The sequence below is a fragment of the Scyliorhinus torazame genome, chromosome 1, assembly GCF_047496885.1.
Source record: "Scyliorhinus torazame isolate Kashiwa2021f chromosome 1, sScyTor2.1, whole genome shotgun sequence".
Lineage (NCBI taxonomy): Eukaryota > Metazoa > Chordata > Chondrichthyes > Carcharhiniformes > Scyliorhinidae > Scyliorhinus > Scyliorhinus torazame.
In genome coordinates, this window is record NC_092707.1 from 49530962 (window position 1) to 49557959 (window position 26998).

A 26998-nucleotide genomic window follows, 5' to 3' on the forward strand; every position below is an offset into this window, starting at 1 on the left:
ATTTACAGAACAGTGGGAAAAAAATGTCTCTGGTCATCCGGTGGACCGGTCAGAGGTTCAGCCGGTCCGGCGCCTTGATCGTCCTCTGGGATCGACGAAGTGGAGCTGGCGATGTTGGTGCTGCCGTGGTCGAAGTTGACTCAGGGAGCATGCCGAAATCCTCTTCATCAACGGGGGTGGGCAGGGGAGGATGGACGGTCCGGGGGGGGGTGGCGCCGGGGGGTGGTGTGGGGCGGAACCTGCTGGTGCCAGGTCCCTGAGGGAGACGGTATCCTGGCGGCCGTCGGGGAACGCCACGTAGGCGTACTGTGGGTTTGCGTGGAGCAGGTGCACCCTTTCCACCAACGGGTCCGCCTTGTGGAGCCGCACATGTTTATGGAGAAGCACGGTTCCCGGAGCTGTGAGCCAAGTTGGGAGTGATACCCCGGATGTGGACTTACTGGGGAAGGCAAAAAGGCATTCATGCGGAATACTGTTATCATAAATTATCATAGAATTTACAGTGCAGGAGGCCATTCGGCCCATCGAGTCTGCACCGGCTCTTGGAAAGAGCACCCTACCCAAGGTCAACACCTCCACCCTATCCCCATAACCCAGTAACCCCAACCCAGTAACCCCACCCAACACCAAGGGCAATTTTGGACACTAAGGGCAATTTTTCATGGCCAATCCACCTAACTTGCACATCTTTGGACTGTTGGAGGAAACAGGTGCACCCGGAGGAAACCCACTCGCACACGGCGGAATGTGCAGACTCCGCACAGACAGTGACCCAAGCCGGACTCGAACCTGGGACCCTGGAGCTGCGAAGCAATTGTGCTATCCACAATGCTACCGTGCAAAGTAGCAGTGCAAAGTAATGAACAAATGGAATGTAGTGCATCAGGGAGGACCTCTTGCCAGCGGGAGGCCGGGAGATTTCTGGACCGTAGGGCCAGCTGGACGGCCCTCCATACCGTCCCATTCTCCCTTTCTACCTGTCCGTTTCCCCGGGGGTTGTAGCTCGTCGTTCTGCTGGAGGCGATACCCCTGCTGAGCAGGAACTGGCGTAGCTCATCACTCATGAATGAGGATCCCCTGTCACTGTGGATGTAGGCGGGGAAGCTGAACAGAGTGAAGATAGAATTAAGGGCTTTAATGATGGTGGCAGACGTCATGTCGGGGCAAGGGATGGCGAAGGGAAAATGGGAGTATTCATCGATCACACTGAGGAAATAAGTGTGTCGGTCGGAGGAGGGGAGGGGGGCCTTTGAAATCCACGCTGAGGCGTTCAAAGGCCTTCACCAGGTGCGCGCGGTCTGGCCGGTAGAAGTGCGGTTTGCACTCCGCACAGACCTGGCAGTCCTTGGTGATCGTCCTTACTTCCTCGACGGAATAGGGCAAATTTTGTGCCTTAATGAAGTGGTAAAACCGAGTGACCCCTGGGTGACAAAGGCTGTCGTGTAGGGTCCGGCGGTGTAAGTCTACCTGTGCGCTGGCACATGTACCTCGGTATAGGGCATCTGGGGACTTGTTGAGTTTGCCAGGGCGATACTTAATCTCATAATTATAGGTGGAGAGCTCGATTCTTCACCGCAAGATTGTCATTTTTTGATCTTGCCCCGCTGTGTGTTGTTGAACATGAAGGCTACCGACCGTTGGTCAGTGAGGAGAGTGAATCTCCTGCCGGCCAGGTAATGCCTCCAATGTCGCACAGCCTCAACGATAGCCTTGGCCTCCTTTTCGACGGATGCTTGCCAAATTTCGGAGGCATGGAGAATGCGGGAAAAGAATGCCACGGGCCTGCCTGCCTGGTTGAGGGTGGCGGCAAGGGCGACGTCCGATGCGTCACTTTCTACTTGGAAAGGAAGTGTTTCGTCTACAGTGTGCATTATGGCCTTGGCAATATCAGCTCTGATCTGGGCGAAGGCCTGTTGGGCCTCTGCCGTCAGGAGGAAATGAGTGGACTGTATGAGTGGGCGGGCCTTGTCCGCAAAGTTTGGGACCCAATGAGCGTAATACGAGGAGACCCCCAGGCAGCGTTTGAGGGCCTTGGGGCAGTGGGGGAGGGGAAGCTCCATGAGGTCGGGATCGGGCCCCAGAACTCCATTCTGGACCTCGTAGCCGAGGATTGCTAAGCGGTTTGTACGGAACACACACTTCTCCTTGTTGTGCGTGAGGTTGAGGAGAGTGGCGGTGCGGAGAAATTTAGTGAGGTTGGCGTCGTGGTCCTGCTGATCATGGCTGCAGATGGTCACATTGTCTAGGTACGGAAACGTGGCCTGCAAGCAGTACTGGTCGACCATTCGGTCCATCTCCCTTTGGAAGACCAAAACCCCATTGGTGACGCCGAAGGGGACCCTAAGGAAGTGATATAGCCGGCCGTCTGCCTCGAAGGCGGTGTATGGCCGGTCCGATTTACGGATGGGGAGCTGGTGGTAAGCGGATTTCAGGTCCACCGTTGAGAAGACCCGGTACTGTGCAATCTGGTTAACCATGTCAGATATGCGTGGGAGGGGGTACGCATCGAGCTGAGTGTACCTGTTGATGGCCTGGCTGTAGTCCATGACCATTCGATTTTTCTCCCCAGACTTAACCACTACCACTTGAGCTCTCCAGGGGCTGTTGCTGGCCTCGATGACTCCTTCCTGAAGCAACCGCTGGACCTCGGACCTAATGAAGGCCTTATCCTGGGTGCTGTACCGTCTGCTCCTGGTGGCGACGGGTTTGCAATCTGGCGTTAGATTGGCAAAGAGGGAAGGAGGAACGACCTTTAGGGTCGCGAGGCTGCACAGAGTGAGGGGTGGTAAGGGTCCGCCAAATTTAAGGGTCAGGCTCTGGAGGTTGCACTGAAAATCCAGGCCAAGGATAAGTGCAGAGCAGAGGTTAGGGAGGACATAGAGGCGAAAACCGTGGAACTCTACGCCTTGGACTGTGAGCGTGACCGTGCAGTACCCCCGGATCGCTACGCGATGGGATCCGGTGGCCAGGGAGATACTTTGGTTGGAAGGGTGTACCTTAAGGGAGCAGCGCCTTACCGTATTTGGATGTACAAAGCTCTCGGTGCTCCCAGAGTCCAGTAGGCAGGAGGTCACATGGCCGTTGACTTTCACGCTGGTGGACGCGTTGGTCAGTGTGTGTGGTCTGGACTGGTCGATTACCATGGATGCGAGTCGTGGTTGATCGTCGGGTAGTGAGGCTGCCGCTGTGTCGGGGTCCTGAAACGCCGTTGGTCTCCGTGTGCTGCGGGGTGGACAAGATGCCGGTGTCCGGAGGTCCTGGGGGTCACAAAATGGCAGCGCCCATGGAACGCACATTGCAGGGGAGAAGATGGCGGCGCCCATGAAACGCACATGTTGTGCGGGGGAGAAGATGGCGGAGCCCATTGTCCATGAACGGGGGGGGAGTGGGGGCGACCGCTGCCGCTGAGCGGGCCTGGTGCGGGGGAGAAGATGGCGGCGCCCATTGCTCGCACATGGCCTGGGGAGGATAGCGGCGCCCATTGTCCGTGACCGGGGGGGGGGGGCACTGCCGCTGAGCGGGCCTGGTGCGGGGGAGAAGATGGCGGCGCCCATTGCTCACACATGGCCCGGGGAGGAGAAGAGGATAGCGGCGCCCATTGTCCGTGACCGGGGGAGGGCTGGCGGCAACCGCTGCCACTGAGCGGGCCTGGCACACCGCTGCGTAGTGGCCCTTCTTCCCACAGGCCTTCCAAAGGGCAGCGCGGGCCAGGCAACGTTGGCGGGGGTGTCTTTGTTGGCCGCAAAAATAGCATCGGGGCCCCCCGGAGATCACTGGCTGGCACGTAGCGCAGGCGTACTGGGTGGGTAGCGCCCCCGCTGGGGCGGCTGCCTGTGGGGCCCATGAAGCGTAGAAGGAGTGAGCCGCGTGGTTGGGAGCTTTGGACTGTACATTGCGCAGGGCGACCGTCATGGAAAACGCTAAGTGTTTTAGTCTCTGCGAGGTCGCGCGTGGCCCCTTCTAGGAGCCGCTGCCTGATAACATCGGACCCAATCCCAGTTACAAAAGCGTCTCTCATAAGGTGATCGGAGTGCTCCTTAGCTGTAACGTCCTGGCAGTCACAGTCCCAAACTAGTGGGATCAGGGCCCTCCAGAAGTCCTCGATTGACTCACCAGGTAGTTGAGTACGCGTTGCGAGCGCGTGTCTGGCGAAGAGCGTGTTCGTCTTCTGCTCATAACTCTCTTTGAGTCGAGTCATAGCGTCAGCGTAATTGGGCGCATCCTGGATCAGCGGGAAGATTTTAGAGTTGAGTCTGGAGTACAATATTTGAATCTTCTGAGCCTCTGGAACAGGGGTCGGCGCCTCGTTGATATACGCTTCAAAACAAGCTAGCCAGTGCTGAAAGTTCTTTCTGGCGTCGGTTGAGTGTTGATCCAGCTGCAGTCGATCTGGTTTAATCCGGAGGTCCATCTTCTGAATCAAATACTAATAAATTGAGGCACGATCAACTTGGCTGGAGATGAAGTTGAATTCAAACTGAGGCTTTATTAGTATCTGAAGTGTGGCCTCCTACAGCAGCTGACGAAATGGCTGCGAGCTGAAGGCCACGCATATTTATAACCCGGCTCCTGGGCAGGCTACCTGTAGTGCAGGTTCTACCGTACAACCCTTAATATAGGAACACAGTGGTTTACCACACAGAACACAAACTATTTGTATTTTCTAAGTTCAAACATGTCCCAAGTTTGCAAAATCTTTGAGAAAAACATTTGGGGACATTCAATGAGTGGCTGTTACGGGTCCATTGAAAGATGACTGGTTGCTTCCCTCCTGGCACAGGGGGCTTAGTCACCTTGCTGAATAGCAGAGTCGTGGAGAGACACAGAAAATGGCTGAAACAACATTTGTTGGGAAATAGAGGCTCCCCCACAAACAAATATTCTAAAAATGATTGCCTTTGTGCTTGCTGGGCGTCTTGAGCCGAGATTATATTGCAAGATTGACAGAGTCAACCTTTGACTGCCTTTTGTTGCAAAACAAGCTAAGTCAAAGTCCGCTGATAAATATCTTTAAATGTTTTTTCATGTGTTGAAGTTAAGAGTGCACATTCTGCTCCTTGTAATAGCTTTCAGTAGCAAGTATGTGAACAGTGCGGTGTGTTGAGAGTGCTAATTCTCCCTTCCTTCCAATCCTAAATATGTGCCATTTTTACTCATTCTTAACATCCACCTCCTTCGGTGAATAATAGTTTGGCACTATCCATTCTAGGGAGAAAAATTATAATATTTTGACCATCATTGCTTTATAAATTTACAGACTGTGTGTAGTATTGTTACATGCAGTTAATTAAGTACGAAATTGAAATGGTTATAGCATAAAGCTCTTACTCTGATGAAGATCAGTGTGTTGGTCTCACCGACTTTATATTTACCCTCCGATACTTTTGTCATGGGGAACTGAGATGGACAGGTGCAGTAGCCAAGGATCTCACGGACCTGAGAGAGGAAGAGAAGAGAACTGGTAATCAAATTAATAAATGCAATTTACCCATTTACATTGAGTGACTCTAATCTTCACACTGCACTCCTGTATTATAAAAACTAACATTGTCAAGATCTCCTAATTTTCTTTTTAAACACCAATAAAAACATCCTTCACTTATCATGGGTCTTTTCTTACTTTATGATGGTATAATCCACATTTTCCGGAACAAGTAATGAGAACAATCTTGCACTCAGTTCCCATCATGTAAAGAATGAAGCCTGAAGGTATTCTGCAGCTCTATCCGTAAGAGAAAAGTAATAATATAAAAACTAAGTTCTTCACATTGCAAAGACCCATTCACAGTGGAAATGAATAGAAAAATGCTGATGGCACGATGGTGCAGTGGTTAGCGCTGCTGCCTCATGCCGCCAAGGATCTGGGTTCGATCCTGGCACCGGGTCACTATCTGTGTGGAGTTTGCACATTCTCCCCAGTATCTGCATCAAAAGAGGAGCACGGTAGGTGGAGCGACCACGCTAAATTGCCCCTTAATAATATAAAGAAAAATGCAAGTTAGGTTTCCTAGCCCAGCAACTGTCCAGTCTTAGTCTGCTCTGGGTGGCTAAGAATGTAGAGGAAAACAAGGAGTGCTTCCTGCACTAGACAGCTCTTGTGCAGTTCACAGCAATGAGCTAAGAACAATGTGGGCATGAGCTACAAAATAAGTGCCCGACTGCTCTTTTAGTAAAGGTGATCTGGAGAACAGGTGGTGGCAGTAGGATGTGGGGTGGGGGGTGGTTTGGGGCAGTGTAATTATGGGTGAAGATCATTTGAAGAGAACTGGGGGGGGGGGGGCAGCATTTTAACCTACCAAAAAATAGGGGAAATTAAGCTAATTCAGCATGGACTGCTGCACTTATACTGATGACCACTCCTAACTGTTTCAAACACAACATACAATGAAAACTCCATGCCATTATGAACATTAGCAAAAGTACATTGCACTTAATTTCTTCAATAAACACCCATGGAGTGCCCCGGCACGCCTCACCCTTAGTTGAAAGGATTAGAGCATTACCAAAAAAAGTAACTTTCGGCTGTTTTTGGTTTCAACACCATTGGATGACCGTCGCAGTTTGTCATGCAAAATAGCTTCCAAGGCTTTGGGGAGTGTGTGTGTATGTAGGAATGGAATGAGGGCAAATGCACAAATCAGCAGGGACATGATCCTCCTGTACACAGCCTATAAATATATACAGCTTGCTTTGTCAACAATCCATTTGTAAACTGTGTAACTTTTGCTACTGCCAGTTTTGTGAAATTCTCACATCATTTGGTGTAAAGCGGCTGGTGGAAAAATAAACTGTGGTGTCAGCTGAGTATATGCCAGCTGCTGAACAAGTGAGGCAGTGAGCTGTACTGAGGATTGTTAGAAGCTTCTATCCATTCAAGGCAAAAATGCAAGTTTAGGCAAGAACAGAAGAATTAGTTTCATGACCACAGAACTGAATAGCTCTTCACACTCTCCGCTGCTTTAATGTCCCTTAAGATGATACCAAATTGGCAATTATGCAGCCCTCTCTATTTTATTACAAGAGTCTAAAAGCAATTTTAGTTTAAAAATCAAAGATATTGTACGCACGGGCGCCACAGAATACTCAGATTTCAGATACCTCACATGCGGGCCTCTGGATCTCAGGCGGAGATGTCTAAAAAAAGCACCTCAAATGATTCCCCCCCAAGAGAGGAAGGAGAAATTGGAAAGTACAGTCAATAGATTTGCTGTCCGCTGGCTCTCCAGGGGCACTGACAAGGCAGGCTCCAGTCTACCATATGGGTCTCAGGAGGACACAACACAATGAAGAACAACACTCAAAATTGTGAAAGATGCAAATAAATTAATATGTCAATCATCTCTGAAGCAGGAGAAATGTTTTGTCACCTTTGTCTTTCCTGAACAATTTCAACCCAATAGGCCTCAGGTCTGAAGGCCTGTTTGTCAGCGGTTGAGTTGCTTTTCAGTAACTGCAGAGTCAGCGATGTGTGGAAGATGAACTATTGTGACTCAAAGTGCTGAGCTCTCTACAGAAATTCAAAGTTCCATTTACATATTTTAACAATGCAGCTATAGAAGTCTCATCTGAAACTATTTGTGAATCACAGATTTTGAAAGGCAGGTAAATACTTGCTGAATTGATACACCTGCTGAGACACTTTTTTTTCTTTTTTTTTTTAAATTAAGGGCCAATTTAGCATGGCCGATCCACCTACCCTGCACATTGTGGTGGGTGAGACCCACACAGACACGGGGAGTATGTGGAAACTCCACACGGACAGTGACCGGGATCGAACCCGGGACCTCGTCGCCGTGAGGTAGTAGTGCTAACCACTGCGCCGCCGTTCTACTTGCTGAGAGAGTTAACATTTAAATTTGCCTCGTCATTCCACACAACCCACTGTGTTTGCTAGATCCATTGGTGCATGGAGCTGAGGGTTGGGAAGGTTATATTTGGTAATTAGGTGGAGTTAGAATTGGAGACTTTTTTTTAGTATAGAAAGGGAGTGTCGGTATTGAAGATGTTCCAAATAATTTCAAACTATATTATTTAGTTCAAAGCATTCATTCCAGAGTCACATGTGCAACTACAAAATCACACAGGTCTCACCATGAGCCAGCACTATTCTACTTTGTTTCTACCACAAGCATCTGAATTAGTAGCTATGTCAAATCATTGGTCCAGACATGATCTACTGGTCAGGAAAAACAACAGTTAAAATGACAAACGAAGAACATTTTCTAGACTGGCAGTCTAGGAGGTCTTAGGCCACAGCGGGTAGCATCCCTGCCTCGGAGTCAGAAGCTCCGGGTTCGAGCACTACCCCAGGACTTGATGGCCAAGGAAGGTTCGTTCAAAATGCGGTCAAACAGTTGAGCGTCAACCTGCAATTCCTTCCAAACACACCAATGGCTGGTGGTAAGAGTAAGAGAGACTCCTGGTCAGCCACGCTTGATATGGAGTGGTGCCCCTCAAGCTATACGGCCCTGGCGACTGACTAGCGGGAATTACTCGCTATGGAAACAGATGAAAGTCTGCCATAGTGCAGCACTAGGTGCGGAAAGATAATTGGATACAGTGCCGTACAACAGACACATGAGCAAAGTTAGAGCTCATGGAATAAAAAGGGGCAGAAACAACATTGGTACAAAACTGGCTGAGTGACAGGAAATGAGCTCTGGTTAATGGATGAGGTTTGTAGCGAGTTTCCAGTGGGACCCTTGCTTTCCTGAAATATAATAAAACCCTAGATCTTGCTGTTCGGGTCACAATTTCTAAATTTGCGGATGACACAAAACGTCTCATTATTCACCTGAATCTTTACCTCACTCATGAGAACGAGCTCCACCAACCAAGGAAACTGCCTTTTGGCCAAGCTCCAAGAGCCTTTTCGCGTCAGCTTGGATATGGTCGGTCTCTTTCGTAGGGACCATGAATTGGATTCAATTTGAATTGGTTTTTGGAGCAAACAAGGAGATGGATTAACGGGTGCCCTGTCCATTCTGTGCATTAGCTTTGTAACTCTTGAGAAAGGAATCGTTTTTTTTTTTTAAAATCAGGGCAACTGGGCGCTGGTATGAGCCACGGGTGAAGAACCAAAATCTTAAATGCAGTTGCTTCATCTGCATCCAGCTTTAGAAGATGTAGGAGGCTGGCAACCTCAGGGAGACTTTTTAAAAATTAATTTGTAACTCGTTTTCAATGACAAAGCTGGAGTTTCCAGCTGCATGTGGACCATTGTGTGGCTCTTAAATCTGGGAAGAGCAAAATAAGATAAATGTCGATTAGTGCTGACCAGAGGGCACCTAAATGCAAGCTTCTGCTCTGAAAAAGCTGTGGATACACATTAACAGCTTGTCCCAGCAGCTGTGATAAACTAGAAAAAAAGCACTTCTAAATTACGTCTGTGGATTTGAACAGGGAACAGGCCAAGCACACTCATAGCAATAATCTGCCCAAAACCGGTTGCACCATGTGCTCAGTCAGCAGATGCAGGGTGGGACACATGAAGGAGCATTACCACATGTATGTACCTGTGCAGTGGCACTCCCAAGCTGCGGAGAAAACTAGGTAGTCCTGTGCGTGCAGTTCACTTCATCCAGCCATGCAGAGTAAAATCTGCTCACTAGCAATAGTTGGCTCAGATGTGAAGTTTAAATGGGTGGGCGAAGGATCATTCAGAGTCACCAATAAATAGGGAAAAAAGGCACATTCTAAGTCTAGATCTCTCCTCATTTATAGTGGGTGGAGTGTTCGGTAGCCAGTTATGTACCTGCTGTTGGTCCGGTCGAGAGGAGTGAACACTGGCACCCTAATGCGTGTGCTCACTGGATACATTAATTCAGCTTTCAGGACTGCTTGTAGTTTAATTTTTATTCTGTTGCTCTTTCAACAACCCAGCCTCCGGGGCCTCCGAATACCTCCTATCCATCTGCAGGATCTTATCCACCAGCCTCACCATCTCAGCCCGTTCCGTCTTGTCCCTATGTGCCCGTATCGATATGAACTCCCCCCTGATCACTGCCATTAGCGCCTCCCGTAGCGTGGAGGCCGAAACCTTGCCCATATCATTAAGCAAACCTCACCCACTCACACACCTCCTCATCTGCTAACAATCCCACATCCAACCTCCACTGTGGGCACTGCCACCACCCCCCTCCGCTCGCAAGTCCATCTAATGCAGCGCGTGCTCCGAGACCATAATCGACGAATAATCTGAGCTGATCACCCCAGCCAGCAGAGTCTTATCCATCAATGAAGTAGTCCATCCGGGAGCACACCTTATGCACATGGGCGAAGTACCAAAATTCCGTTGCTCTTGGACTCCCAAACCTCCACTCCCACCCCCATTCGCTTCATAAACCCTTTTAACTCCCTTGCCATCGCCGATACCCTCCCCGACCGTGGACTCGACCGGTCCAATTTCGGCTCAATAATCATATTTAACGCCCCCCCCTTATCAGCCGGTGAGAGTCTAGGTCCGGAATCTTTACTAGCACCCACCTCATGAATTCAACGTCACCCGAATTTGGGGCATAGACGGTCACCAGGACCCTGGCATCCTCTCCAATTTTGCCCATCGGGTCTGCATCAACCCTCTGAAAGAGCACCCCACCTAGGCCCACTCCCCCGCCTCATCCCCACTGAACCTACACATCTTTGGAAACTAAGGGACAACTTATCATGGCCAATCCAACTAACCTGCACCTCTCTGGACTGTGGGAGGAAACCAGAGCAGCCGGAGGAAACCCATGCAGACATGGGGAGAAAGTGCAAACTCCACACAGTCACCCAAGGCCCGAACCGAACCGGGGTCCCTGGCGCTGTGAGGCAGCAGTGATAACCACTGTGCCACTCCTTTTCTTTCCTGGTTTTCCTCTCCAATATCACCCCAACACCTTCCTCAAGTAAAATACTCTTAGGCCTTTATGATGCTTCAGATCTTTAAGATGCTTCAGGGATGTTAACTAAGAAAAAAAAGATTCTGGTCGTAAGGAATCATACATTCCACCTATAGACAAAAGATTTGACAAATCAGCCAGCTTTGGGAATTAAAATTGTGGGTTGATTTTAAGCGCAAACTGATACACATACTCTATGACAGTGCATACACATACTCTATGACAGTGCATACATGTACCAATGTCCTGTGTCATCAAGGTGTCATTATTTTATCATTTCAATTGGTAAATGGTATATTGTTTTCCATGCAATTTAATATATTTAACAGGTTAATTGGTGTAGAAATTGACACGGAATCACTTTTGTGAAGTCTCCAAACATCACTTTCAAATTATAAAATTACTCTTTCCAATATCATTAAATGACTTGTTGGGTCAAATTTTAAACAGTGAACCATCTCATTACTACAAGATGTTTTAAACAATAAGCAACGTGGGTGTTCATTGTGCCTGCTACAATTACAGCATCAATCATTTACAACTTAAATATGCATAGCTAAATACTTGCAAGTCAAAATGCAATAATATTAGCCCAGAGATAGTTTTGAAAGTTGATCATTATAATGCCAGAACTTATCAGACCTTCATAAAATTGTCCCATAAACTTTGATCACCATTTTACCTCCTTTTCATTTGCCTCTAAATGCGAAGTTCTTCAAGCTGAACTCATTCTCATTTTACACTATCTGATTACGCATTCAGCAGGGGGTCAGTTAGCTGGACGGCTGGTTCGTGATGCAGAGCAACGGCAACAGCACGGGTTCAATTCCCGTACCATCCCCCTTGCCGGAGATGTGGCCCTCAGGTTAAATCACCATCAGTCAATTCTCAAAGGGGAGAGCAACCTATGATCTTCTGGGATTGTGGTGACACTGACATTTATACATCCAGCTCAGATGTCAAATCTTTTTGATAAAAAATGGCCTGGTCATGATCAGGTTTCATTGCGATCCCTCCCATGATCCAATAGTTTGCTGCCACTCGCTGTAATGTTCATACATCAAATATTGCCACTTAGGTGAGGTGCTGGGCTACCATCAAGCACCAAGCCCTTCCGAAAGGAAAAGGAAAAAGGGCAGCACGATGTCACAGTGGTCGGGACTGCTGCCTTCCAGCACCAGGGGGGCTTGGTAGGGTGTTGTTGGTAGGTACAGTGCAGAATGGCCTCCTTCTGCCCGGTTGTGATTCTATGGACAACGGAGAATGGCAGTGGTGACTGGCGTGGGAACAGCAGGATAAAAAGTCTGGGGATTGTTATAGTTAAATAAATATTTAGAAGTGCCACTATCATTGTGGTAAATATTTCACTTGTAAAGGTTCCGACAAGGGTGTGCGTTTTCTTGACATTCTGCACTGGTCCACAGTTTCCCTTCTAGATCTCAGGCGAGTTTATAAAAATCCCCATAACCCTTATTTCAATGAATGAACAGGAAGTCCATATACAATCAACACAAGGGGTAGCTGCTAAGTCCCAGTGTGTGTGCTCTGAAAATGCTTACATTAAATAATCTTTTATTAACCTTGCTTGGAAGAATTTGTTAAAAAAATTACCACAGGATGCGTTTCGGCGTTTGTTTGCAATCTGAAGTTTACATCACAAATAAGTCACAAGCAATTCTGGCAGGCTCATAAAGGCTCAAAAGAAAAACCCCTTTGTGGTAAAGGAAACCCTATATTGGCACGTCGAAGATACAAAATATTGCTGACTTGACCATATGGGAGATTTCCCCCAAGTGTCTCCCAGGCATAGTTCATTGGCGATGTACTACCGCAGCCCTGCCTCCCTCCCTTTCCTTGAGAATTCTGTAGTGTGCTCCCACCCGTCCTTCTGCCGTTTTGTGGAAGCCAGTCCCAATTCCGGACTAAAGTCAAAAGTGCTGAAAGTGAAGATACAGCATTAGTAAAACGTTCATTTTGTTCAACCCTATAACAAAATAGACACAACTGCTGAAATATTACATACTGCTCCATTTTGAAGAGATTTAGTTCCTCGCTTATCCCAGTTTACTGCACCGTTCATGCTCAAATCAAAAGACTGGCAATCTACTTCCAATTATCTGTCCCAATGCTCATAGGGAAATGGGAACCATCCGCAGAACAACAGTTCCAGAAATAATGGCTGGCACGATAGCACAGTGGTTAGCACTGTTTTTTCACAGCGCCAGGGTCCCAGGTTAGATTCCTGGCTTGGTTCACGTTCTGTGCGGATTCTGCACGTTCTCCCCGTCCGTGCGTCGGTTTCCTCCGAGTGTTCCACGAGTCCCGAAAGACGTGCTGCGAGGTAATTTGGACATTCTGAATTCTCCCTCAGTGTACCCAAACAGGATTTTCACAGTAACCTCATTGCAGTGTTAATGTAAGCCTACTTGCGGCAATTATTATTATTATTATTACTCCCCTCTGCAACATTTCTGCCGTTCTACCCCCAAATGCAGTTCCTCGCCTACCTACTCACTCTGGAGTCATGGAGTCGCCCACTGGCTATCAGGATGGCCGTTCTCTGGTTTACACTGATAGTTGCACAAAATATTCTGTACACAGGATGTGCAAGTTTTCAAATAATGTAATGAAACACAACCTAATAGGGCTGCAAGTTCCGATCAGGTAGTACAACATCACTCCAGACATGCTGGAATGGCATCAGTTACTGTCCATCCAACGACATCCAACGCAAGGAAAAAATATCCACAGAAGGCCAGAAAATCTGTGACCCTTTGGTGGAATTGTGCCGTAGCTTTGGTGGATCAGACGTTAGGTTGAGACACACAAGTTCGTGGTTTGGCCCTTCATGAGGGTGTCTGGGATGGCTGTTCTGTGTAGTTTACAACTGCCTCAAAAATGAGGTAAAGTATGGAGGTCCACAAGGTCAGGACTTACATAGGACATAGAAAAATAGAACATAGAACATAGAAAAATACAGCACAGAACAGGCCCTTTGGCCCACGACGTTGTGCCGAACCTTTGTCCTAGATTAATCATAGAATTTACAGTGCAGAAGGAGGCCATTCGGCCCATTGAGTCTGCACCGGCTCTCGGAAAGAGCACCCTACCCAAGGTCAACACCTCCACCCAACACTAAGGGCAATTTTGGACACTAAGGGCAATTTATCAGGGCCAATCCACCTAACCTGCACATCTTTGGACTGTGGGAGGAAACCGGAGCACCCGGAGGAAACCCACGCACACACGGGGAGGATGTGCAGACTCCGCACAGACAGTGACCCAAGCCAGAATCGAACCTGGGACCCTGGAGCTGTGAAGCAATTGTGTTATCCACAATGCTACCGTGCTGCCCTCAAGAACAAATTAATCTACACTATACATTGAGAAGTCCGATGAGCCTATCCTTCAGGAATCTGGTGTAACCAAAGGTATGTGTCCCGGGGCTCTAAGAAGGGATCACTTTTCTATTATAATTCTTATGGCTGACAAACATCCTTGTTGTTCCTCTTTGGTGCAGGTGCCTGCTCTTGCAATAATAATGAGCTTGACCTCCATGAATAATGCGAGTGGCAGAGGTTTTGGAGTAAAACACCTCATCACGTTTAGAATGTGGCCTGCTGCAGACTTCCAATCCCAAAATGCCAATTAACAAAAATGTACCCATTGTGAACTTCACCCGTTATAATCACGTCTTAGTGCATACTTCAAGAACCAGTACACAAGTCATCTCAAAGCCTCAGTACAATTTTGTAGCACGCATCAATTAATATGCTCTTATAATTGGCAGCAGGGTAGCAGTGGTTAGCACAATTGCTTCACAGCTCCAGGGTCTCAGGTTCGATTCCCGGCTTGGGTCACTGTCTGTGCGGAGTCTGCACGTTCTCCCAGTGTGTGCGTGGGTTTCCTCCGGGTGCTCCAAAATTGGGGTTACTGGGTTATGGGGTAGGATGGAGGTGTGGGCGTTGGTATTAGGGGTATTACGGTACCCAGGTTGATGCTGTAAGGCCATTGGTGTGAGAGACAGCAATATCATTGGTGAAGCCTGCCTGCTGGTTCTGCCCAGTACGGCGGAGTATAAGAGTCTGTGTCTCCCTAGCAGCTGCATTCTGTGCTGCTGGGGGAAACATCTAGTCCAATAAAGCCTTCAATTGTCATCCAATCTCGCTTCTGGAGTTATTGATCGAGCATTAATTTATTGGACTAGATTTTAAAGAATGGAACTCCGAATCAAGCCGGAGTATCTGCAACTCAGCCCCCACGCGGCAAACTCAGCGGCAACCTTCAAACACTGGCTGGCGTGCTTCAACGGGTACCTCAGGACGGCCACGACTGAAACTACGGAGGACCAGAAACCAATTTCTCCACTCGAGGGTGAGCCCTGAGATCTACACCCTCATCGAGGATGCGGACGATTTCGAGGCTGCAATGACCCTGCTGAAAGGACACTATATTCGCCCAGTAAACCAGGTCTACGCCCGACATCGGCTCGCGACGAGGCAACAAATCCCCAGGGAATCGCTGGAGGAATTCTACCGTGCGCTCCTGGTGTTAGGTAGGAACGGTGACTGCCCGCAAGTCTCAGCCAGCGACCACACACAACTTTTGATCCGGGACGCTTTCATTGTAAGTATGCTGTCCTCCCAAATCTGCCAGCGGCAACTAGAAAAAGAGACACCAGGCCTCAAGCAAGCAAGGACCCTTGCTAGCTCCCTAGATGTGGCCTCCCGAAATGCCCGCACTTACGTACCCGACCACGCGGCGGCCCCTTGGGCAGCATGGAGCTCCCATCCCCCCACAAGCTTGCGCTGCGCGACTACCAGGCAACCCCGAGGGGCCCCGCTGCTATTTTGGGGGGCAAGCCAAGCACCCCTGGCAGCGCTGTCCAGCCCACTCCTCTACCTGCAAAGGGTGCGGCAAAAAGGGCCATTTTGTGGCGGTATGCCAGGCACGGGCGGTCGCCGCGGTCTCCGGAGGCAAACCGGGACCACCACCCCAACCCTCTCCATGAGCCACGTGCTGCCAGCGGGCGCCGCCATCATCCTGTTCCAGAGCCACGCGCGGGCCCCGGGCGCTGCCATCTTGATCCCCAGGGACCACATGTGACGGATGGGTGCCGCCATCTTGCACACCCCCAGCCATGTGCAACCAGTGGGCATCGCCATCTTGGCTGGAGTCTCAGGACCCCGGTTCGGATGGCCACACACCGCTCGAGGAAAACCTCCAACCTCTGGATAAGAGTGGTCCTAGGATGAATGTGCAAAATTGGGGGAAGGCTAATTATAACAATATTAGGCGGGAACTGAAGAACATAGATTGGGGGCGGATGTTTGAGGGCAAATCAACATCTGACATGTGGGAGGCTTTCAAGTGTCAGTTGAAAGGAATTCAGGACCGGCATGTTCCTGTCAGGAAGAAGGATAAATACGGCAATTTTCGGGAACCTTGGATAACGAGAGATATTGTAGGCCTCGTCAAAAAGAAAAAGGAGGCATTTGTCAGGGCTAAAAGGCTGGGAACAGACGAAGCCTGCGTGGAATAGAAGGAAAGTAGGAAGGAACTTAATTAAGGAGTCAGGAGGGCTAGAAGAGGTCACGAAAAGTCATTGGCAAATAGGGTTAAGGAAAATCCCAAGGCTTTTTACACGTACATAAAAAGCAAGAGGGTAGCCAGGGAAAGGGTTGGCCCACTGAAGGATAGGCAAGGGAATCTATGTGTGGAGCCAGAGGAAATGGGTGAGGTACTAAATGAATACTTTGCATCAGTATTCACCAAAGAGAAGAAATTGGTAGATGTTGAGTCTGGAGAAGGATGTGTAGATAGCCTGGGTCACATTGAGATCCAAAAAGACGAGGTGTTGGGTGTCTTAAAAAATATTAAGGTAGATAAGTCCCCAGGGCCTGATGGGATCTACCCCAGAATACTGAAGGAGGCTGGAGAGGAAATTGCTGAGGTCTTGACAGAAATCTTTGGATCCTCACTGTCTTCAGGAGATGTCCCGGAGGACTGGAGAATAGCCAATGTTGTTCCTCTGTTTAAGAAGGGTAGCAAGGATAATCCAGGGAACTACAGGCCGGTGAGCCTTACTTCAGTGGTAGGGAAATTACTGGAGAGAATTCTTCGAGACAGGATCTACTCCCATTTGGAAGCAAATGGACGTATTAGTGAGAGGCAGCATGGTTTTGTGAAGGGGAGGTCGTGTCTCACTAACTTGATAGAGTTTTTCGAGGAGGTCACTAAGATGATTGATGCAGGTAGGGCAGTGGATGTTGTCTATATGGACTTCAGTAAGGCCTTTGACAAGGTCCCTCATAGTAGGCTAGTACAAAAGGTGAAGTCACACGGGATCAGGGGTGAGCTGGCAAGGTGGATACAGAACTGGCTAGGTCATAGAAGGCAGAGAGTAGCAATGGAAGGATGCTTTTCTAATTGGAGGGCTGTGACCAGTGGTGTTCCACAGGGATCAGTGCTGGGACCTTTGCTCTTTGTAGTATATATAAATGATTTGGAGGAAAATGTAACTGGTCCGATTAGTAAGTTTGTAGACGACACAAAGGTTGGTGGAATTGCGGATAGCGATGAGGACTGTCAGAGGATACAGCAGGATTTAGATTGTTTGGAGACTTGGGCGGAGAGATGGCAGATGGAGTTTAATCCAGACAAATGTGAGGTAATGCATTTTGGAAGGTCTAATGCAGGTAGGGAATATACAGTGAATGGTAGAACCCTCAAGAGTATTGAAAGTCAAAGAGATCTAGGAGTACAGGTCCACAGGTCATTGAAAGGGGCAACACAGGTGGAGAAGGTAGTCAAGAAGGCATACGGCATGCTTGCCTTCATTGGCCGGGGCATTGAGTATAAGAATTGGCAAGTCATGTTGCAGCTGTATGGAACCTTAGTTAGGACACACTTGGAGTATAGTGTTCAATTCTGGTCGCCACACTACCAGAAGGATGTGGAGGCTTTTGAGAGGGTGCAGAAGAGATTTACCAGAATGTTGCCTGGTATGGAGGGCATTAGCTATGAGGAGCGGTTGAATAAACTCGGTTTGTTCTCACTGGAACGAAGGAGGTTGAGGGGAGACCTGATAGAGGTATACAAAATTATGAGGGGCATAGGCAGAGTGGATAGTCAGAGGCTTTTCCCCAGGGTAGAGGGGTCAATTACTAGGGGACATAGGTTTAAGGTGAGAGGGGCAAGGTTTAGAGTAGATGTACGAGGCAAGTTTTTTACGTAGAGGGTAGTGGGTGCCTGGAACTCGCTACCGGAGGAGGTGGTGGAAGCAGGGACGATAGTGACATTTAAGGGGCATCTTGACAAATACATGAATAGGATGGGAATAGAGGGATACGGACTCAGGAAGTGTCGAAGATTGTAGTTTAATCGGGCAGCATGGTCGGCACGGGCTTGGAGGGCCGAAGGGCCTGATCCTGTGCTGTACATTTCTTTGTTCTTTGTTCTCTGCCACGACTTGCCTCGGTGACCCTGGACCAGTCTCGGCCACCGAACGCTCTCGACCGCGACGATGACCGTGCTCATCAATGGGCACAAAACATCCTACCTGATCGACTCCAGGAGCACAGAGAGCTTCATACACCCCAACACGGTAAGGCGCTGTTCGTTTCCCATCCACCCAGTTAATCAAAAAATCTCCCTGGCCTCCGGGTCTCACTCTGTAGAGATCAAAGGGTTCTGCGTAGCGAACCTCACGGTTCAGGGAAGAGAATTAAAAAAGTTCCGCCTCTACGTCCTCCCTCACCTCTGCACTGCCACGCTCCTAGGGTTAGATTTCCAATCGAACCTCCAGAGTTTAACTTTTAAATTCGGCGGCCCTATACCCCCCCTCCTTCCCTTTTTGCAAACCTCACCCCGGATTGCAAACCTGTCCCCACCCGGAGCAGATGGTACAGTGCCCAGGACCGGACCTTCATTAGGTCAGAAGTCCAGCTGTTACTGAAGGAAGGTATTATTGAGGCTAGCAACAGTCCCTGGAGAGCTCAAGTAGTGGTTGTAAAGACTGGGGAGAAGCACAGGATGGTCATCGATTATAGTCAGACTATCAACAGGTCTACGCAGCTCGACGCGTACCCTCTCCCCCGCATATCTGATCTGGTCAATCAGATTGCACAATACAAGGTCTTTTCCACGGTGGATCTAAAATCCACCTACCACCAGCTCCCCATCCGCCCTAGCGACCGCAAATACACTGCATTAGAAGCAAATTCCCGTAACAGCCTCCCCGAACAGGCGCTGGAATGTGGCGACTAGGGGCTTTTCACAGTAACTTCATTTGAAGCCTACTTGTGACAATAAGCGATTTTCATTTCATTTCATTCAAATGGGCGGCTCTACCACTTCCTAAGGGTTCCCTTCAGTGTCACAAATGGAGTCTCGGTCTTCCAACGGGAGATAGACCGAATGGTTGACCGGTACTGTTTGCGGGTCACGTTTCCGTACCTCGATAACGTCACCATCTGCAGCCATGACCAGCAGGACCATGGCACCAACCACCGAAAATTCCTCCATACAGCAAAAATCCTTAATCTAACCTACAGCCATCCTCGGCTACGTAGTGCATGACGGAGTTACAGGCCCAGATCCCGAACGCATCAAGGGGTTTCCCCTCCCCCACTGCTCCAAAGCCCTGAAACGCTGCCTGGGATTTTTTTGCATATTATGCCCAGTGGGTCCCCAACTATTCGGACAAGGCCCGCCCACTAATTCAATCCACGTTTTTTTCCCCTGTCGGCAGAGGCCCACAAGGCCTTCAGCCGTATCAAAGCAGACATTGCAAAGGCCACGATGCACGCAATCGATGAATCCCTTCCCTTCCAAGTCGGGAGTGATGCGTCCAACGTAGCTCTGGTCGCCACCCTCAACCAAGCGGGTAGACCCGTGGCCTTCTTCTCACGCACCCTCCACGCTTCCGAAATCCGCCATTCCTCAGTTGAAAAGGAGGCCCAGGCCATAGTAGAAGCTGTGCGGCAGTGGAGGCATTACCTGGCCGGCAGGAGATTCACTCTCCTCACTGGCCAATGGTCGGTTGCTTTCATGTTCAATAATGCACAGCAGGGCAAGATAAAGAATGATAAGATCTTACGGTGGAGGATCGAGTTCTCCACCTACAACTACGAGATCTTGCATCGTCCCGGGAAGCTAAATGAGCCTCCTGATGCCCTATCCCGTGGCACATGTGCCAACGCACAAGTGGACCAACTCCGGGCCCTCCACGAGGACCTCTGCCACCCGGGGGTCACTCGATTCTTCCATTTCATTAAGACCCGCAACCTGCCCTACGCCATCGAGGAGGTCAGGACCGCCACCAAGAACTGCCAAATCTGCACCGAGTGCAAGCCGCACTTCTACAGGCCAGAGAAAGTGCACCTGATAAAGGCTTCCCGTCCCTTTGAACACCTCAGTATGGATTTCAAAGGCCCCCTCCCCTCCACCGACTGCAACACGTACTTCCTGAACGTGATTGACTGGTACTCCCGGTTCCCATTCGCCATCCACTGCCCCGACCTGACCGCAGCCACCGTCATAAAAGCCCTCCACAGTATTGTTACACCGTTCGGTTTCATCGCCTACATACACAACGATAGGGGGGTCCTCCTTTATGAGCGACGAACTGCGTCAATTCCTGCTCAGCAAGGGCATTGCCTCGAGCAGGACGACCAGTTACAACCCCCGGGGAAACGGACAGGTCGAGAGGGAGAACAGAATGGTCTGGAAGACTGTTCTACTGGCCCTACAGTCCAGGAATCTCCCAGTCTCCCGCTGGCAGGAGGTCCTCCCGGATGCTCTCCACTCCATCCGATCACGGCTATGTACCACGACCAACCAGACACCTCACGATCGTCTCCATGTCTTCCCTAGGAAGTCCTCCTCCGGGACCTCGCTCCCAACCTGGCCGGCAGCCCCTGGACCCATCCTGCTCCGCAAACACGTGCGGGCGCACAAGTCAGACCCATTGGTCGAGAGGGTCCACCTCCTTCATGCTAACCGTCGACGGCTGACAGCATACGGTCTCCCTACGGGACCTGGCACCCGCTGGGCCCCCACCCACACCCCCACCACCAGCCCCACCCTCCCTCCCACCGGCGCACCCCACAGCCGCCCCCTTCCCAGGTGGAGCGGTTCTCCCTACTGGTCCCATCTAGCGGTGATGAAGCTGCCGAAGAAGCCGAAGCCACACTCCCAGAGCCATGGATGCCCGAGCCGGCGCCTGCATCACCACCGAAACTGCGACGATCGCAGAGGACGACCAGGGCCCCCGACCAACTAGTTGCTTCATTTTGAATGTAAATAAATACTGTAAATAGTTGCGACATGTAACGAGGCAAAACACTGTACCGGGTATACCGGGTACCACCATAACCTCAACCTCTACCACTGTATAACGTGAGACCACCACACCTGACGGACTCTTTTTTTAACAGGGGGTTAATGTGGTAGTCGGTATTACGGTACCCTGTTGATGCTGTAAGACCATTGGTGTGGGAGGTACCTGAGACAGCAATATCATTGGTGAAGCCTGCCTGCTGGTTCCGCCCAGTAAGGCGGAGTATAAGACCCTGTGTCTCCCTAGCAGCTGCATTCTGTACCTGCGCTGCTGGGGGAAACATCTAGTCTTCCAATAAAGCCTTCAATTGTCTTCCAATCTCGCATCTGGAGTTATTGATCGAGCATCAGGGTGCTCTTTCCAAGAGCCAGTGCAGGCACGATGGGCCGAATGGCTTCCTTCTGCACTGTAAATTCTTATGAAATCTATATATACACTGATATTATTCACCATCAAACAGTGATCATACTGCATTTACAATAGTGCAGGGATCGACAGAGAGGAAAAAGTAAGGGACTGCAATACTTAACCAGATAAAAAAAACAAAATAACAGCATGCAAAATGTAATCTTGCGCATGTTATAAATGGAAAGAAAACATGAACAAACTGAAGTATAGGATATGATGTTAGCAATGGATCATTGCTTTTGTGAACAGGAAGATGAAGAGTACAAATCAAACAGGTTCTACTGAAGGGAAAAAAGGATCTAATTCATGAGAGAAAAGGGAAATTTAGTGCATACAGGGAAGATAATTAAAATGAATAGTTTAATATCTAGCAAAGCTATTATAAAGGGAGATGGGAAAGATTAAGAGGGTTTAAAAGTATTGTAATAAGGCAATGCAAAGATTTTCTGCAGATCATATTAATGGTACATGAGGATGGTTATGGGAGACACTGGGTTCCCAAAATGCTGCTGGATCATAAAATCACAGAATCACTATGGTGCAGAAGGAGGCCATTCGGCCCAGCGAGTCTGCACAAACCCTCTGAAAGAGCATCTTACCCATGTCCACTCCCCCATGCACCCCGCCCTATCCCCGTAACCAAACCTGCACATCACAGGACACGAAGGGGGATTTAGCATGGCTAATCCACCTAACCTGCACATTTTTGAACTGTGGGAGGAAACTGGAGCACCCTCAGGAAACCCATGCAGACACCGGGAGAATGTACAAACTCCACACAGTCACAAAAGGATTTGAACCCGGGTCCCTGACGCTGTGAGGCTGCAGTGCTAACCACCATGCCACCATAAAGGGCAGGTCGTGCCTAACTAATTTAGTGGAATTTTTTGAGGACATTAACAGTGCGGTAGATAACGGGGAGCCAATGGATGTGGTATATCTGGATTTCCAGAAAGCCTTTGACAAGGTGCCACACAAAAGGTTGTTGCATAAGATAAAGATGCATGGCATAAAGGGGAAAGTAGTAGCATGGATAGAGGATTGGTTAATTAATAGAAAGCAAAGAGTGGGGATTAATGGGTGTTTCTCTGGTTGGCAATCAGTAGCTAGTGGTGTCCCTCAGGGATCAGTGTTGGGCCCACAACTGTTCACAATTTACATAGATGATTTGGAGTTGGGGACCAAGGGCAATGTGTCCACGTTTGCAGACGACACTAAGATAAGTGGTAAAGTGCAGAGGATACTGGAAGTCTGCAGAGGGATTTGGATAGGCTAAGTGAATGGGCTAGGGTCTGGCAGATGGAATACAATGTTGACAAATGTGAGGTTATCCATTTTGGTAGGAATAACAGCAAAAGGGATTATTTAAATGATAAAATATTAAAACATGCTGCTGTGCAGAGAGACCTGGGTGTGCTAGTGCATGAGTCGCAAAAAGTTGGTTTTCAGGTGCAACAGGTGATTAAGAAGGCAAATGGAACTTTGTCCTTCATTGCTCGGGGGATGGAGTTTAAGACTAGGGAGGTTCTGCTGCAATTGTATAAGGTGTTAGTGAGGCCACACCTGGAGTATTGTGTTCAGTTTTGGTCTCCTTACTTGAGAAAGGATGTACTGGCACTGGAGGGTGTGCAGAGAAGATTCACTAGGTTAATCCCAGAGCTGAAGGGGTTGGATTACGAGGAGAGGTTGAGTAGACTGGGACTGTACTCATTGGAATATAGAAGGATGAGGGGGGATCTTATAGAAACATATAAGATTATGAAGGGAATAGATAGGATAGATGCGGGCAGGTTGTTTCCACTGGCAGGTGAAAGCAGAACTAGGGGGCATAGCCTCAAAATAAGGGGAAGTAGATTTAGGACTGAGTTTAGGAGGAACTTCTTCACCGAAAGGGTTGTGAATCTATGGAATTCCTTGCCCAGTGAAGCAGTAGAGGCTCATTCATTAAATGTTTTTAAGATAAAGTTAGATAGTTTTTTGAAGAATAAAGGGATTAAGGGTTATGGTGTTCGGGCCGAAAAGTGGAGCTGAGTCCACAAAAGATCAGCCATGATCTCATTGAATGGTGGAGCAGGCTCGAGGGGCCAGATGGCCTACTCCTGCTCCTAGTTCTTATGTTCTTATGTACAGTGGAAAGTGGAATAAATACTGAACATATGCTGTGCTTCTATATTTTGAGCGAGACGGTGGATTCTTTTTCCCATTAAGGGGCAATTTAGCGTCCCCAATCCACCTACCATGCACATCTTTCGGGTTATGGGGGCGAAACCTATGCAGACACAGAGAGAATGTACAAACTCCACACGGACAGTGACTTGGGGATAGAATGGTGAAAAAAGTTGTGTTATGTAAAATTGTGCCAGATGAGTGGAAAGCACTGACCCTTTGAAAGAGCACCGTACTTAGGCCCAATCCCCCACTTTATCCCCGTAACCCACCAAGGGGCAATTTAGCATGACCACTTAATCTGCACATCTTTGGACTGTGGGAGGAAACCAGAGCACCCGGAGGAAACCCACGCAGACACGGGAAGAAGGTGAAAACTCCACAAAGCCAGTCACCCAAGCTCAGAATCAAACCCAGCTCAGAATCAAACCCAGATTGCTTACAGAAAGCATCCTATCTAGCTGCATCACAGCTTGGGTGTGGCAACTGCTCGATTCTCGTAAGAAACTACAGAGATTAGTGAACACAGTTGAATGCATCATGTGAAACCGCCTCCCATCCATTGACTATCTACACCTTCCGCTGCCTTGGGAAAGTGTGCAGCATAATCAAAGACCCCACCCGGGTCATTCTCTCTTCCATCGGGTAGGAGATACAAAAATCTGGGAACACGCACTATCGGGTTCAAAAATAGCTCGTGTATTTATGCATGCCGTATGTTGTTTCAAATATGGAACGATCTGCCTGCACGGTGCACGTGACAATTAATCAAATCTGGTGCTGTGAGGCAGCGGTGCTAACCACTGTGCCATGTTGCCCCTCCTCAGCCCTGACCTGGAGATCAAGAGTGTCCTGCGGCTTTTCTTGACAACCATTGGCCAGCACCTTTCTCCTTGCCTCATTACCTTGTCAGTCCCGGTAGTTTTTAGAAACTTATTTGTATTGCAGATTGAGCATGACTAAAATGCTGTGACTTTAACAGCACATTCTTCATTAAGAGGCTATCAATGTGCAATTGAGTTAAAGAAATCCATGGGCAGCACGGTGGCGCAGTGGTTAGCACTGCTGCCTCAAGGCGCCGAGGACCTGGGTTTGATCCCAGCCCCGGGTCACTCGCCGTGTGGAGTTTGCACATTATCCCGTTTCTGCGTGGGTCTCACCCCCACAACCCAAAGATGTGCAGGTGGATTAGCCACGCTAAAGGGCCCCTTAATTGGAAAAAGTTATATTTAAAAAAGAAGGGAAAAACATCTATTTTCAGTTTCCCTAACAGCATGACTAACGCAGACAGAGTAAAGTCTACATTAAACAGAGAAACTGGGTACAATCCTAAAGCAGTTTGATAACACTCAAGTGTCCCTGCAGTCTAGTACTGATTATGTAATTAGAAGGCTCTTTCTTGCTCACCAACTATTTCTGACACTGCAAATGTTGACACACTTCAGTTTCATAACTTGGTGACTGTGACCATTCTGTCGGATCACAGGTACATTACTTTGTTTGAATAGAACAATGAGCTCTGCTCTGTCATTTCCAGCACACCCGCAGCTTGGGATGAATCGTTGCATTTTCCCTCCCTGAATGGCGAGTTTACAAGCTTCGTAATCCTATTCTGTGGTCAGCTGTCCTCTAATACTGAAGAGCTGATAAATCTATTTTAGTCCTAACTTGAACCGCAGCAAGTTCTCTAGCCTGAAGACGTGACCTTCACTACAGCTGGAGCTGAAGGGCAGTGTTTTGCTTCAGGGCTTCAAGCACAATGCAGTGCCCAGCCAGCCATTTCACAAACTTGGTTTCCAGACAATCGTCACTCTTGTTTCTCCGAGAATTCATACTGCAAAGCCAGCATTTTGGCAAGTCGTTATGAAACCAGACCCCAGCACGAGTTTGGGGAGAGAAGGGAGGTGGAGGAAAATAGATGCATACAGATGTTAAAAAATACATACTTTCCTGGATTTTCTTATTTTTAAATTTCATTTTAGAACATCTCTGGACCAGAAAATTGTTTCAAAGGCTGGGTTTTCTTTCTAAAAAAATGTTTCCTTCTTTAAATTGATTCAGAAAAATAGAATAAACCGATCAAATGTTCGGTAGATAATCAAAACATAAGATTGGTGTATACAGGTGGTTAACTAGTCATCAGACAAGCAAGGTGGTGCAGTGGTTAGCACTGCTGCCTCACGGCGCCGAGGACCCGGGTCACTGTCCGTGTAGTTTGCACATTTTCCCCGAGTCTGCGTGAATCTCACCCCCACAATCCAAAAAATGTGCCGGGCAGGTGAATCGGCCACGCTAACGTGCCCCTTAATTGGAAAAAAGAATTGGGTACTCTAAATTTATATATTTTTAAAACTAGTCCCCCAGATTAAAGCAACGGGAACCTTTTTCCACTCAGACCCCAAACTGGTCATGGGTGACTTCCCAGAAAAGATGTTAGAGACATCCCCGAAGGATCAAAACGTTCTGACCAGAGTTTACATCCACAACTGGGAAACGGTTATGGAACAATAATGAAACATGCTCTACTGCTTCTACAGATATTACAGATTTCCCCTATGGCTTAGAACTGGAGACAAAGTGGTTGAGGGTTGCAGTAGGAAATGCAGTTAGTTGCAGAGATATTAAATCTTTGACAGCCTCCTTGTGCACTGCTCCTCAGAGCTGCAGGCATGTTGAACTGGGTCAATATATTACTTTGGGTGGATAAGGATTCCTGTGAGCTGCCTCTTACTTGTTCTTTCTTCTTGCCCATGTGAAATTAATCTAATTCACAAGACATCACAATGTAATACAAGCAAAACGCCTCCCAAATATCCCACCTTTTTACTCAAACGTCATGGGCTTCCTCCGGATGCTCCGGTTTCCTCCCACTAGTCCCTAAAGACGGACTTGTTAGATGAATTAGACATTCAGAATTCTCCCTCGGTGTACCCGAACAGGCGCTGGTGTGTGGCGACTAGGGGGTTTTCGCATAACTTCACGATAGTGTTAATGTAAGCCTACTTGTGGCACTAATAAAGATTATTATTATTAATGCAGTTGAGGATGCCTTCAAATACCATGAGAAGTGGTTACCTTCTGGTGTACACTTTTCATGGTTTGTAGGCAGGGCCAGTAACTATTAAAGCAGCACAGGCATACAGGAGATCTTTTAAATTATCTATTCATGGGATGTGGATTGGCTGGGCCAACATTCATT

General features: G+C 48.5%; 1 protein-coding gene across 1 annotated transcript in view; it reads right to left on the bottom strand.

The window, feature by feature from the left end:
• The window catches only part of gas2l1 (growth arrest-specific 2 like 1), an 85231-nt gene that overhangs the window by 31971 nt on the left and 26262 nt on the right, over positions 1 to 26998 (bottom strand). Inside the window, exon 2 of the mRNA XM_072490741.1 lies at positions 5329 to 5436. Within this exon, the coding sequence (XP_072346842.1) occupies positions 5329 to 5436 (108 nt within the window). The remainder of the gene's footprint in view (positions 1 to 5328; positions 5437 to 26998) is intronic.